The 15,633-nt window shown below is 46.2% G+C and overlaps 1 protein-coding gene across 1 annotated transcript in view; it reads left to right on the plus strand.

Moving 5' to 3' along the window:
* The window catches only part of CPED1 (cadherin like and PC-esterase domain containing 1), a 280,912-nt gene that overhangs the window by 20,963 nt on the left and 244,316 nt on the right, over positions 1–15,633 (plus strand). The window contains exon 2 of the mRNA XM_081101752.1: positions 9,828–10,011. Within this exon, the coding sequence (XP_080957878.1) occupies positions 9,828–10,011 (184 nt within the window). The remainder of the gene's footprint in view (positions 1–9,827; positions 10,012–15,633) is intronic.

A 15,633-nucleotide genomic window follows, 5' to 3' on the forward strand; every position in this document is an offset into this window, starting at 1 on the left:
GTAGCCACTTGTGTCCTTATTCGGGCTTTGCATCTCGGAGCTTGGTGGCACGTGGAGAGTCCTTCAGCAAGCTGATGTATTACAGTGAGCATAGGATCCGGCTAGCGCTTACCGTTAGGTGAGTGAGTTGTCATGTTGGATCCAGCTGGCCTCTGCCGGTTTAAGCCATGAACCTGGTGTGAGGTGGTTGTCTTTCTTGGCAGCTCCCGTAAATGTCATCGATTGTGGTTGTTCTGCCATGTACCCCATTTCACTCCCGTTGTTCTTCCTTCCCTTATCTTCCCTCCACCCCCTGAGGCGAGGAGATGACCTCTTAGGACAGGTCTCAGGCCTCCCTCTTATGTCTTCATCACTCAGGCCCCTGAGTGTTTCCATTTTTTTTTTTTCTTTAAAGCAGCCTCTTTTCTGCATTATGGGGGCAAAGGGAGCAATGGCAGATAGTCTGTAGGAAAGCCTATGATTTAGGTTGTAAATGTCTGGGCTTCTGGAATCTATCCGGATGCCCACCCATTCAGAAAACAAAATAAAGCAAGGACAACACCTATCTATATAGTACGTCCAGTTTTCCTCATCCACTTCCTCCCTTCTGTAGGAAATGGACCTCTGGGATCCATCTCCAGCATGGTCTGCTTTTGATGGACTTTGCTGAATCCCCCCAGGGCAAACAGAATGTAGGGATGAGGTTAGGGGAACCAAGAACTGTGCATGTGGGCCAGCATCCTGGTGGGAACCCCAGAGGCATCGCCTCAGGTAGACAGGGGAGGTGGAAACAGCTAAAAAGGCCTCAGCCCAATTTTTTTCAATGGCCCAATGGGAGACCAAAAGACCTAGGTGACAGATGAGGAAACAGGTGACCCCATAGTACTCAGCCAATAAGGAACCGGAGGAGGGACTAAATTAATAGGCTATGTTCCCTGCCCCACGTGTGCCTGAACAATGGGATGGACACCCGCTCTCGAAAACATATTAAAAGTCTTGTTTTCGCCATACTTCCGTCTCCGAGTCCGTTCTTTGAATTCAGATGGGTGAGCATTTCTCACACTTCTCTGGCTTTTAATAAAAGGAATCCAGTTGTACCTAATTCGAAAGACCAGCCTAAGTGACCAGCATCATCTCTCTTCTACTCACTAGGTTTTCTTCTCCGATAGCTACTTAACAAGGTGGTACGTTATGTGGCATGACCTGTATCGTCATCCTCAGCGCTGGCCATGTTTACCATTTGCAATAAGAAGGACCTGTGCTGCTGACTTTTAACGTCTTTCTGTCTTAAATGTTCTTCCCATCTTTTCTCTCCCTCTAAGAATTACCTTTCTCCTCTCGTTTTCTTTCATACACAATGTTCATAACAGGGGCAAGAACAGCATCATGACATCTAACGGGAGTGCCTGGGTCATTCTTTCCCACTCTGCCCTGACCTCTTATCTCTGCAGCAATTTACATTGTCTGATTTCATTACTTGTGTATTGCTCCGCCCACTAAAAAGTAAGCTCAGTGAAAGACAGACCTTTGTCAGGGATCGTCACTGTTAGGTCCCACATTGCTAACAAGCATGCCTGTCACAGAAAATGTTCAAAAATATTAAATAAATGAATGAATGAATTGTGCCCAGCCAGCTCAGCCAAGGGTTTGAAAGCCCAAGGGCCGGGAAAGGATGAAGAAATGACCTGGTCATTTACCAGAGGTAAACAAGGTAGTGGTCACCATAGTTACAGTGTTCTTGTGAGTTTCACTTGTTTTGGCCAGACTTGCTGCACCTCCCACAGCCTATTAGCTAACCAGATAAGATCTATGGAGCCTCATAAGGTCAAGCCTAGTTATGCTAAGAGGACTGTGCCCTCTAAGCTGGGACTTGTTTGTGGCTTTGCCAACAGGTCAGTCCGAGGCTTAACCCTATAGCCGTGCCCTACAATGAATGAACATTGAAAAAGAGCCACTGGGAGAGAAGGGGGAGGGAATATTAAGGATCCAGGAGGAGGCGCTAGAGATGGATGAAGTTCTCAGGGATTTGAGAGTGGAAATAGGGGGGAGGTTTATTGCCTAGGGGAGGGGGAGTGTGGAATCTGGAGAAGAAGCAGAGTAATTAGCCAGAGATAAGTGGAGGACAGATTTCTTTATGGAAATCAAAAGAAAAGAGGAACTGTTCCTTAAATCAATAGCCTATAGGTTTGCCAAAAGAGAGGCTGTGTAACCCACTGTTTCCTTCTAATAGTGCTAATTTCCTCTATGAATGGGGTAGCAGTTATCTATAGAAATTAGAGGTACCTGGAGAGTGAGAAAGTTTTGTCACTATGGACAGTGTAAGAAAGAATTGACCAAGGACACATAGCAGAATGGTCTGGGAAGCCAGAAGTCGGAATTGGCTTTGCCTACGAGAATCTCACTGCAGAGGTCTTCCTAGGGTCTCTTGGCTGAGTTTCCATAACATCTTATCCCCCCTAATTTACCTGCCCTGTCCTGATTTCTTATAAATAATTGCTTAAGTCTGCTTTCTTCGATGGGCTGTCACCTGTCTGTCTTGTTTACTGCTGGATCCCCAGCTCTTCCATGCTTGAGGTTTTGTCATGTAAATATGATGGAAGCACAGTGGAGAAAGGGAATTGAACATACCAGGCAGGCAGTGCTTGGATGTTGAACCATGGAATCTGAGCTGCAGAGAAAGACAGAGAAAAGGAGGCTAGTAGAAGAAAGTTGGCATTTGGGGGAAAGGTCAGTGGTGGAAGAACAGACGTTTTGGAAATATATGAATGTGATTAGAGAATGAAGTGTCTCATTTTACTTACAATTTCAGAGGTGAGACCATGGGAGGAACCATAAAGTTCAAGGTAAAACCACTGGAATGGATGGTAGCAATGATGTAGAAATAGTCATTGGGGATGAGGAAGTAATGGATATATTATGGCTTGAGATGCTGATGTCAAAGCCTCCACTGAGATTTTCTAGTGGATTTTTCACCACCCTCTTGCGGTCCAGGACCCCTCAGGAGATGTCAGAGGCCCAGTGCACAGATTCGGCCCGGTCCCTGCAGGCCAGGCCAAGGGACCCCACTGGTGCACGAATTCGTGCACCGGGCCTCTAGTATGCATATAAGATCTTTGGTTAATCTCTTCCTGCCCTCCCCCCTCCTCCTTTCCTCTGAGATTCATCAGTCCTTTCCATGTTTCCATGCCTATGCACTGAGCATCTGCCCCCTGGTGGTCAGTGCGCGCCATAGCTATCAGTCAAATGGTAGATTAGGCTTTTATATATATAGACTAGAGGCTCGGTGCATGAAAATTCGTGCACTGTGTGTGTGTGTGGGGGGGTCCCTCAGCCCAGCCTGCCCCCTCTCACAGTCTGGGAGCCCTCAGGAGATGTCCTACTGATGGCTTAGGACATCTGGCCTCCCTCTGTGGGAGGCAACCAGCTGATCAGGGGAAGGTGATGTCCCATCATGCCTCTGCTGCTGCCACTGCCAGCCGCTGTGGCTGCCTGAGCCTCAGGCCCTCGCAGCAGCAGCCACCATCCGCAGCCTTCCTGAGCCTCGGGCTGGCCCTGGCAGTGGCAGCCTGAGCCTTGGGCAGCCACTGCAGCTTTGTCTGGAAGACGTCCACCCTAATTAGCATATTACCCTTTTATTAGTATAGGTATTATTGCTTTTGTGTCCTTATTATTTGTTTAGAACTTACGTAGAGCCACAGATGAGCAAACTTGCCTTTCACTGGGTGTTGAGTGTTGAGATAACCCTAATTTACAGTTTGGAAGTACAGTCAGATGGTGCTCCATGTTATGGGGATGAAGTAGTTCTGAGAACTGGATGGTCCTTCCATAATGGGCTTGAAATTCAGTTGTGTCAGCTGTGAGATCGAAGGCTGAGGTTCACTAAAGGTCCATTTAGGTGAGGAGCAGTCTCCAGAGACCCTGCTTGTGTTTCCAGGGAACCTGTGGCTCCTAAACCATTCTGCAGCTATAAATAAATTTTAAGTAGAAAATGTGTAAGTTGTACATCCTAGCAAACTTTATCCATTTTATTTCTCGAATTACCTAAAAGAAGTGTACATTTCATCAATTGAAAAAATATTTTATTCTTATAGTAGGAAAAATTAAAACATAATTCACAGTAATAGGCTCTGCAATATTTCTAAAATGCCAAAAATCTAGAACAGCAAAACAATTTGACTTTTAGTTATATATGACACACATCCTAGGTCTAGTATATATTTGTAGATGCACCAAAAGATGTCATAAATACATGGCTACTTAATAAATCCAGAAATAATCTTTCTGTTGTGTAGGAAAAAGTTTTATTTTTGATTCCTACTATATTTTAAAGGGAAGTATTTCTTGGTTTTCTGGTGAGTCTTGGAGAAAACCTTTTAATAGTATAAGTATCTGAGAAATAGAGTACTTTCATAACACAGCTTTTTATTCACTTTTACTGAAATTTATTATTTTGTTCAAATATTTAACTATTTTTGTCATTCTTGCTACTATTCATGATTCTACCGAAGTAAATTTCTTAATACATTTGTCCCTTTTCTATTCCAAATATTCTATAGTAGTATTTATAACAAAGACTTTTACATATTGAAAAAATGATGTTTGCATTCATTCACTCACTCAAAGAATGTGTATTATGTGCCCATTACATTCCAAATACTAGTCTTAGGTTGAGGAAACCAAAGTGAATAAAACAGACAAAAATACATGCTTTCATTTACCCTTCCTTTATGGTGTGTGGAGACAGAAAATAAACATAGTAAATAAATAAATTATATTTTTGCATTAAAAGGTAATGAGTACTACAAAGAAAAACATAAGAGGGCATCTGTAACTACATAGTTTATTTTAGAATTGTTTCTTTTTGACAGAGACCAAACTATATTAATTGAAAAGTTTCTAGAATTCCTATTATAAAAGCAGAGTTACAATATAACATTATTAATCAACTTCATTCATCTATTTAACATCATTTATTGATAGGACACCACTATATTACACAGTTTAACATAGAAAATTTATTTAATTCCCAGTATAACCTCTGAGGTAGGATTTGTTACTACACATAAGAAAAACCCTGATGAAGAGAGAGTCAGTAATAACTCGCCCCAGCGGATGAAGCCAGTGACTAGCACAGCCGGAATTCACATCCGGATTTTGGATTTCCCAGTGCTTCTCCAGTCTTACTCTACCTTGCTTCATGTAACACTCCAGCTTGTTTATTACAACACTCTATCCTTTGCTTTATGGAAGTGGTATAAAGGTTTCAGATTTGGAAGTCCTGCCAATAAAAATGTGTTGAGTTAATAAAACAACTTTCATGTCGTCTAGCAGAATGATTTCTGAGGGACTTTTCTGCTGATCTCTCAAGATGTGAGAGAGGGAAGTGATTTCGGGATTAGAGTGTCATTAGAGTAGAATATCTAACTTCTCAATTAGATATTGAGGCTTTGCAAGTCTCAAGTTTAGTTGTAGTGGTGCCCAGGTTGAATGTATTTTTCCACTGAATATATATCTTCAAAAGTGTCTGAGTAATCAGGAGCTTTTATTTCTAAAAGTGCTGCTCCTGGCGTTTGCTAATCCCGCATTTGCTGGTGCGGTTGACATACTGTTAGCATAGTTTTCATTTCACATACCCAGTGCGTGCACCTGTTGTCAGACTGGCTAAAACTGTTCTCATTCCTTGGTATTGGGCCATTCTGCTGATACAGGGTGTTATAAATATTACAAGGACAGGGCGGTTTGTAGGACAGGATAATACAACATAATCTGACTGACAAGCTCATTTCCTATTTGGTCCTGTAGTCAGAGACATGAGTTAAAATTTCAGCCTATGTCCAGGTTATTACAAAAATGGCCAGTCATTATATTTTATTTAGAATATGCTCTCCATAAGGTATATTGGTAAGAGTTACCTCTGTGTTGCTTAAACTGATCCTGACTGGGGGAAAAAGAGGAATGGTATCTTCCTAAATAATAACTTAAAGTTTGAAAGTACAATCTCTTTACGTGAAATCACTGCTATACTTGAACCGGCTGTAATAGAGAAACACATCCTGGGATTACGTAAGAAAATAATACGAGAAGAGAATTCTGGACACTGCACTTTGCCTGAGTGACGCCGATATATTTGGAAGCATCTGTCTTCCTCTTCCACCTCGATGCATGTCTGCTTATTTTGGCCTCCCCTGTGCTACTGGGTCCCTCTAACTCCTGTGTCCAAAGGTTCAAACTGTATTGAGGTTCAAGTACTCCTTCTTAGAAGTTTATCATTGCAAACTAGAACCAGATATATGTGTGTGTGTGTGTGTGTGTGTGTGTGTGTGAATATATATATATATACATATATATATATATATATATATACATATATATATATATATATATATATATATATATATATATATACTAGAGGCCCGATGCACAAAAATTTGTGCACTCGGGGGGGAGGGGGGGGGTCCCTCAGCCCGGCCTGTGCCCTCTCGCAGTCTGGGACCCCTCGGGAGATAACGACCTGCTGGCTTAGGCCTGCTCCCAGGTGGCAGAGGGCAGGCCCAATCCCTAGGTGCAGCCCCTGGTCGGGCTCAGAGCAGGGCCGATTGGGGAGTTGGGGCGCTGCCCCCTGTCATGCACAGAGCAGGGTGGATCAGGAGGTTGCGATGCCACCCTCAGTCACGCTCAGGGTAGGGCCGATTGTGGGGGTTGGGGCACCGCCCCCTGTCACACTCAAGGCAGGGTTGATGAGGAGGTTGCGTTGCCACCCCTTGTCATGCACAGGGCAGGTCCCATCAGGGGGGTTGGGGCTCCGTACCCTGTCACGCACAGAGCAGGGCCAATCAGGGGGTTGGGGAGCTCCCCCCGTGTCATGCACAGAGCAGGGCCGATCAGGGGGTTGAGGAGCTCCCCGCTGTCACTCACAGAGTAGGGCCGATAGGGGAGTTGGGGCACTGCCTCCTGACACACACAGGGCAGGGTGGATCCGGGGGTTGGGGCGCCACACCCTTTCACGCACAGAGCAGGGTCGATCAGGGGGTTGGGGAGCTCCCCCCTGTCACGCGCCGCCCTCTATCACCCACAGAGCAGGGCTGATCAGGGGGTTGGGGCGCCACCACTCTCACACTCAGGGCAGGGCCAAAGGGGAGGTTATGGCTCTACCCCGTCACACACAGAGCAGGGCCTGTGGGGCGGGGGTTGGGGCACCACACCCTGTCACACACAGAGCAGGGCTGATCAGGGGGTTGGGGCGCCGCACCCTGTCACACACAGAGCCGCAGGGCGATCAGGGGGTTGGGGAGCTCCCCCCTATCAGGCACCGAGCAGGGCTGATCAGGGGCTTGGGGCGCCTTCCCCTGTCACAAACAGAGCAGGGTGGATAGGGAGGTTGTGGTCCCGCCCCCTGTCACACACAGAGCCGCAGGGCGATCAGGCGGTTTGGGCGCTGCCCCCTGTCACACTGATCCCGGTTTTGGGAGGCCTCGCAGCTCTGCTGATCCCGGTGCTGGGAGGCATATTACCCTTTTACTATATAGCATAGAGGCCTGGTGCATGGGTGGGGGCCGGCTGGTTTTCCCTGAAGGGTGTCCTGGATCAGGGTGGGGGTCCCCACTGGGGTGCCTGGACAGTCTGGGTGAGGGGATGATGGCTGTTTGCAGCTGATCACACACCCTTCAGGGTGGGGGTCCCCAATGGGGTGCCTGGCCAGCCTGGGTGAGGGGATGATGGCTGTTTGCAGCTGGTCACACACCCTTCAGGGTGGGGGTCTCCACTGGGGTGCCTGGCCAGTCTGGGTGAGGGGCTGAGGGCTGTTTTCAGGCTGGCGAGTGACTGAAGCTCCGAAATGCTTCTTTTTTTTTTTTATTCTGGGCCAGCTTTAGCTCTGGCTCCAACTCTGAGGCCTTTGCTGCTGAAAGCAGGTATCTGGTTTGTTTGGGTTCTATAATCGAAACACTGTATCAACTCCAGCTCTGAGATCCCGGCGGGCTGAAAGCAGGTTTCTGGGGTTTTGTTTAGCTTCTATATTTGTAACAATGTTTCAAACTGCAAGCTCAGAGGCCGGCAGCGGCAGGCAGGGAGCATTGGTTTCCTCCGTCACTGAAGCAAGCAAGTCTCATGTTAGCTTCAAGCTGCCTGGCTGCCGGCCGCCATCTTGGCTGGCTGTTAATTTGCATATCGCCCCAATTAGCCAATGGGAAGTGTAGAAAACGTACGCTAATTACCATGTTTCTCTTTTATTAGATAGGAGATAGATATATAGACATATATATTTTGGTGTTGGTGGCGGCGGGTGGGAAGTACATCCCAATTTGCAGTTAAACTCTTGAGTTCAAATAGTTTCGTTTCCAATAAATGTGATATCCTTTCATCAGTCATGTTTTGCCAAAGTGCTGTGCACAGAGAGTGTGGTTAGGTGGTGTTCTATTTCTTTCCATTATATTCATCGCACGTATGTATGGGGCAGGCAGAGCGCAGAATCAGAAGTGTTTCTCCTGACTCTCTGATCTGTGTGATACGGTATATTGTTATTTTTAGAACACATATCCAGTACTTCTTATATGCCAGGCACAGTTCTAAGCACTTTACAAATATTAACTCCTTAATGCTCATAGCACCCTTGGGAGGAAGGTATTGTCCAAGGTTACACACATGGTGCTAGTGGAGCCAGCAGATTCAAATCCAGCAGCCTGGCCCTGGTGTTTCTGTTCTCTTGCACTCCACCATGCATTGGCTAGTAATTTTCAGATGATTCTCTCTCATCGTTGATGTTTCTATTTCTCTCTCCCTCTCCTTTCCTCTTGGAAACCAATAAAAATATATTTAAAAAACATTATTAAAATATCGTCATTCTTTCTACTTGTCAAGGAGAAAACTCGCTTTTGTTAATGGCATTTCCAAACATTCTTGTGAGAACGAGGGATGTTTATTTGGAGGACAAAAAACTGTTGGAGGGATAGCCTAAGATTATGACATTTTGCTAGTCTCCTCACACAAAGACCCACCCAGTCTCACTGAGATGCATTCAAGTTTTGCTGCATCCTGAGAGAAGCTGTAGCAACATATGTCTCCAACGGGCTCTGGGATTGCTTCCCAGTTGTAGCACTTCCTGAATAATTCCTTCCAGAACAAAACCCAGCCTCTCTCTGAGTCCGTTTCCTCCACCCTGTTTACCCAGAAGAACTGTTATAAGATAATGCAGCTGGAACTACTTTATAAAAGCACGATGCAGATGATAGGCACTGCTATTCATTTCCATTTTCTGCCAGAGTTGCGCTCTGTATTTCTGCACCACAGTATGCCTCTAGGACAGCGGTTCTCAACCTGGGGGTCGAACGACCCTTTCACAGGGGTCTCCTACCTAAGACCATCGGAAAACACATATATAATTACATATTGTTTGTGTGATTAATCACTATGCTTTAATTATGTTCAATTTGTAACAATAAAAATACATCCTGCATATTAGATATTTACATTACGATTCCTAACCGTAGCAAAATTACAGTTACGAAGTAGCAACGAAAATAATTTTATGGTGGGGGGTCACCACAACATGAGGAACTGCATTAAAGGGTCGCGGCATTAGGAAGGTTGAGAACCACTGCTCTCGGAGCTCTGTACGTTAATGGCCCCCAAATTTCAACTTTCTGTAACAGTGAGAAAAAGGCAGTGCGCCTTCAGTTCTCGCACATGAGGTTGTCTCTGTCCTTGTCAGCCTTTCAGAGAATGTGTCTTTCATGTCTAGAGAAAAAAGTTAAAAGAGAACTTTCCGAATAGCCCCTGATTTGCATGAGTGATGTCCTTCAAGAGAAAGATGCCGCTTCCGCTTGAGTTTTTATGCCTCCTTTCTTTTTCAGATGGAAGAGTCCATGCAGACCCACTTTGGCAGCCATGGCAGAAGGGCCATCCTCTACAGGCCTCCGTCCTACAACACAGCGGAGCTCCGGGTCCACCAGCACATTCTCGCTCAGCTCGGTTACACAGTGGCCATCACTGAAGAGAGGTCCCGTCCTGACCTTGGGCCGGGGCTCCTAGGAAAAGGTCAGAATATGAAAGCAATTACCAAAGCGGCTTGGCGTAGAATGTTAAGTAGTTTCTGGAATGTGCTACTCTCTTCCTCTAAAAGAATTCGGAAACACGAATTTCTCTCCCTGATCAGCTTTCTTGCCTTACAGAAAACTTGGCTCCCTTTCTACTTCCTCTCAATGTTTCTTTAGCTTTAGGTCTTTATTCTTGACATTATTTTGTTTGTGTTTTTGTAGCATTTTGGAGTGGCATAGTTCATGTTTAAATGCTGCATAAACCATGTTTATGTTTATGAGCCTGAATACATGTTCTGCCCAGCCCTGAACTGCTCATATTTTAAGAAAATTGCCAATTCATCTGACTGCAAGTGGAATGTGCTGGGAATTGTTTCCAGAAGCCAGCTTCAGCGTGATTCACAGATTGTCTGTAAATGTGAGAGAATTGTGCATATTTATCACACATGCTATTACTGGTCAATACTTTTATCTCTTTCATTTGCAGTGAAAAATAAAAGACAAGTGTTTTAAGCAATTTATTTGAAAAAGAGAGCTGAATAGATGATAAGGGTCAAAAAGGCAATGACAATAACTAACACTTGTTGGACAACTAACCTGGGACAGATACTTTGCTGTGTTCTGTATCCACGATCTCATTTCATCCTCACGGAAACCCTCTGGGTACCCTAAGCTTAAGGCACATTAAATCCTCTCCCTGGTTTTCCAGAAGAGGGAACTGAGGATTCAAGAGGTGAAGGGACTCACCCTGCATCTTAAACCTGGGTTGAGGGAAGGGCAGGATTTGAACCCCGTGTTCCCGCCGTCACTTCTGGGCTCCTCCTCTTCACCTCCCCGTTGCCCCCGTCTCTCTTTTGGCCCAGGATCCTGCTTGACTCTGCCATTATTAAATCCACAAGGATGTGGAGGGCTCATTTGCAGGAGCAAATCAGATTTTTCTCTTTATAAAAGAAGGAAGAAAGGCCATTTGAATCGAGCGCTGAACTCGGCAGTGGTTTTCTTTGGGAGAGAATATGCAGATCCCGGTGCCATAATAATATTTATGTTTCCTTCAAGTTTCAACAGTCATGCCGTCGTCATAGCACTTCTGCAGTTGGGTGCCCGTGCTCTTGAAAGTGCTAGGTTTATGCTAGTGAATGGAAGATCACTCTTGACCACGTTGGCTGTAAAGTTGTAAGCTAAGTTCGCTAGCAAAGCTCTCAGGGGTTAGAGCAAAAAAACCCCAAACAAACAAACAAAAAACTTACTTTGGCCCTGACCAGTTACCCCGGTGGTTAGAGCATCATCCTGCTGACTGAAGGAGTGTGAGCTTGATTCTCAGGCCAAGGGCATGTACCTTGGTTACAAGTTCAATCCCAGGCTGGTAGGGCAGCAGCCGGGAGGCAACAAATTGACGCTTCTCTCTTAATGTTTCTCTCACTCTTTCTCTCTTCCTCCCCCCAACCTTCCACTCTCTCTAAAATTCAATGGACAAAATATCCTCACTCCTTGGGTGAGGATTAAAAAATACCCCCCCCCCCCAAAAAAAAAAAATCCACTTGGATGAAAAGAAAGGTATGAAAAGTGTGGAGAGTGTAGGCCCTGAGGACAGGAATGCCCTTTGGTCCCTGGCCCACAGGGGGTAGGATGGAAACCTAGAGCTCTGGGCTTCTGGAAGCAGAGGAGGAAAACGGGAAAGATGAAAGCTCTGGCATATCAAAGAGGGCTGGGGACAAACTTTACAACCCCATCAGGGTTGGTTCTAATGGGAAGGACCAATCTAGGACATCCATAAATGGTACTGTCAGGAAACCATTTATCAGAGTAGGTGTTAAGGAAAGATATAAAACACACTAGAGGCCCGGTGCACGAAATTCGTGTATGGGGGTGGGGGTGGGGGTGGGTCCCTCAGCCCAGCCTGCAATGTCTCCAGTGCGGGACCCCTTGGAGGATGTCCGACTGCCTCTCGCAATCCAGGACCACTGGCTCCTAACTGCTTGCACTGCCTGCCTGCCTGATCGCCCCTAACCCCTCTGTCTGCCTGCCTGATCACCCCTAACTGCTCCCTTGCTGGCCTGATTGCCCCTAACCACCCCTGCCTCGCCCTGCACCCGGGACCCAGGATTCCCTCCTCTGGCCAGTCTCAGGCACCCGGAACCCAGGCCAGCTTCACCCGGGCCAGCCGCAGCCGCAGGGGACCGTGGGTGGGTGGCTTTGCCTGGGCTGCAGCCGAAAGTGCTTGGGACTGCAGGATGGGCAGCTTGTCCCTCTCCTGGGCCACAGCCGCAGGCGCTGGTGTCTGGGACCGTGGGGTGGGCGGCTTGTCCCTCTCCCCGGCTGCAGCCTGGCTGGTTCCCATTCTTCTCTCAGGACATCATTTGTGCCTGGCTGGTCCCCATTCCTCTCTCCCCAGTGTTGAGTGTCTGAGCAGTTCAGGCAAGAGCGCGAGGACACGAGAGTGCAAGGGCGTGAGGGCGTGATGACCATTAACATATTAGCTCTTTATTATATAGGATTCTCCAGGGCGGGTTAGAGGGTGTGGTCCTGGGAGGGGCTGGGAAGCACCTTAAATTTCACTTCAGGGGGGTCAGTGGGGCAGGAGTCAGCTCGGGTGGTCATCGGGGCTGGATTCTGTGTGGGGAGGACAGTGGGGCTGGGGGCTATTTTGGGGGAATGGGTGCAGGGGGACGTGTGGTCAGCGGGCGCCTGGGGACCTTGGCAGCCTTGAAGGCGAGTTGGGGGCAAGAAGTTGGAGAGTGCAGGATACAGGAAATGAAGAGAAGAGATTTGTCACCTATGAAGAAGGGGCACTGTTGGCTACAGGCAGAATTGACTAAAAGTCTGGAAAAAAAGTCCTTCTGTATGTCTCAGGTGGTCCCACACACCTCAACGTAGGTACCCCCAGGTATCCCAAACACATGCCAGACACCACGCAGGTGCCATAAGACACCCCAGCATGCTTTCAGGCACCAGAAAAGTGTTCAGACACCCACCCAGGTCTGTTAGATCCCCAACACTAACATTCAGAATCTGAAAAGCATGCCAAATCACCCCAAAATACCACACACCTTCATTCCGAAGCCATCAGATAACCCTAAACAGGCTTTCAGAAACCCAGAAACATGAGACCCTACATGGGAACTTTCTAGAAGATCCTCCCCTAAAACACAAACCAGACACCCCTCTCCCCCAAATCAATCAATCGATCAATCAGTCAATAAAATGTTTATTCTTCCTCCCATCCCACAAAATAGTTTAGCCCATCAGCGAAGCCGGTGATTGTGTGTGACCGTCGCCTGCGTGGCTGGTGAGCTGTACTGAGTGGTGCAGAGCTTGGCCCCGGTCACACACCACTGCAGTCCGCAATTCCTGTCCTTCTGCCTCCTCCGTGCTGTGACTGGCTGGGTATGGGCACAACATGGATTATTTCAACTTTCATCCCATTTCAAGGTTCAGTTTTCTCCAGTTGCATAACAGCGGGAGTATGTCTCCTCTCTCCGTTGATGTCCTTGGGTCAGTTTTACAAGAAAAAGGAGGATTACTTTGCAGTTTCCAAATATCCCGAAAGTGCAAACACAGCCGGAAGGCAATAGGCTCTGGCAGCCCCCGGAGCCGAGGGGGCCCAGCAAACAGCACAAGATAATCAAAGGGTGTCCCTGGGGTTTGTCAGCGTAAATGCTGGCTTGACTGCTCTTCCCCACATTCCCTCAGTTTTTAACACATCTATCTCCTAACTCTTTCTAGGTATTCTTTTATTTTTTTTGTTAAATATATTTTTACTGATTTCAGAGAGGAAGGAAGAGAGATAGAGAGATAGAAACATCATTGATGAGAGAATCATTGATTGGCTGCTTCCTGCATGCCCACCACTGGGGGAATCAAGCCTATAACCCAGGCATGTGCCCCCAGCCAGAATTGAACCTGGGACCCTTTAGCCCACAGGCCGACGCTCTATCCACTGAGCCAAACTGGCTACGGCTGTTCTTTTACTTTTTATAGTAAGATATTGTTTCTGGATAGGCCTCAAGAAAGGGTAGCAATTGCAGGAGTATGGAAAATTGATTTTTTTTGTTTTTCATTTTGTAGTTCTCTCTGAGCACACTATGCATTGAATACCCGAAATAAAAAAGCTCTATGACTATAAGCTGACATTTCCTCGATTACCTAACATATAAAAAATACCCCACTTTGCTATTGCAGCTTATTTGCCATGGCTACAAGTTTAATGTACAAATTATGTTTGCACGGAAGCACTTACTACAAAAAACATTTTCTAGACGCTCGAGTCTTGTAAAATTTGTTTTGCTTTAGTTTCACATATTCACCTCATGCTTATTTTGCTACATGTGCAGCAACAGCAAGTCTGAGGCTATGTTGGCGCTTTTAAACGTAATCTTCTCGTGTGGAGCAGCCCAGAGGAAGTGGAAGCAACTCAGAATGATCTAGAAACCTACCCACCATCTTTCACTTCACCATTGCAGTGTCTGCTGTTTGCTAACTTGAAATTTGAAATATTACATTAGAAACAAAACTTACTAAGTGCCCAGGTGCAGACTTGACACATTTATCTATTATTAATTAATTTATTTATTTACTTATTTATTTTACCTTGGACTTATTTTATTCCTGGCGAGGCTGCATATGTTCTTGGATTTGTTACCTGTTTACTTTCTCTATTGAAACAATTAGAAGGAATTCCTACCCCACACTCAGCCTTTTCCCCTAGTGGTTGTTGGTTCTCTGATGAGAAATTCTGTCATGCACTCGCGGAGCATAAATGGAGGACTGAGCGGCTTCTCGGCTAAGATGTAGGGTGCTGAGAAAAACAAAAGTCACTATAAGTACATAGATGGAGAGATAAAGGTCACCCATGTATCTTAAGTCTTCATGCCACAGAGGGGGCAGAGGCAGTTCGCATTCATACAGTGAGGGCTTCATGGTGCCAGCTAATGGGGTGGAATAGCTCCAAATCTATTTAAGATTTCTCCTTTGTGTGTGTGTGTGTGTGTGTGTGTGTGTGTGTGTGTGTGTGTGTGTGTGTTTAAATTTATCTTTATTGCTGAGAGTATTACAGATGTCCCCCATTACCCCTCTCCACCTGGCTCCTGGCTCCTGGCCCACCCCAGGCCTTCACTGTGTCCATGGGCTATGCGTATATGCATATAAGTTCTTCAGTTAATCTCTCCCCATCCCCTCTCCCTCCTCCCCTCTGAGTAGAACTGGCACATTTATAAAATACATTCTTTTCATAGGAAATTAAATACAAAATGCATTTTCCCTGTTCTACCTATCCATTGCTTTCCTCTCCTCTCCTCTCCTGAGGACCCCAAGTCACTTCTGCTGAACTCTCTCTGTCATCCTTTGAAGCTCCTGTGGCCTCTTTCCAGTTTGGGGCCACTTTTTTTTTCTTCTAAACTTTTCAGACCAGAAATGCATAAAAATTAGAAAAAAATAAGAGGGGGTCCTAGGCCAAGCAGGCAACACACCACTATCCTATCTAATAAAGAGGGAATATGCTAATTGACCCTCACACCATCGCAAAGATGGCGGCACCCACAGCCAATAAGGAGGGAATATGTTAATTGACTGCCCTGCCCTCAAAGATGGCAGCACCCACAACCAATAAGGAGAGAATATGCTGACT

This window comes from Myotis nattereri (assembly GCF_964212035.1).
Source record: "Myotis nattereri genome assembly, chromosome: 11".
NCBI classification, from domain to species: Eukaryota; Metazoa; Chordata; class Mammalia; order Chiroptera; family Vespertilionidae; genus Myotis; species Myotis nattereri.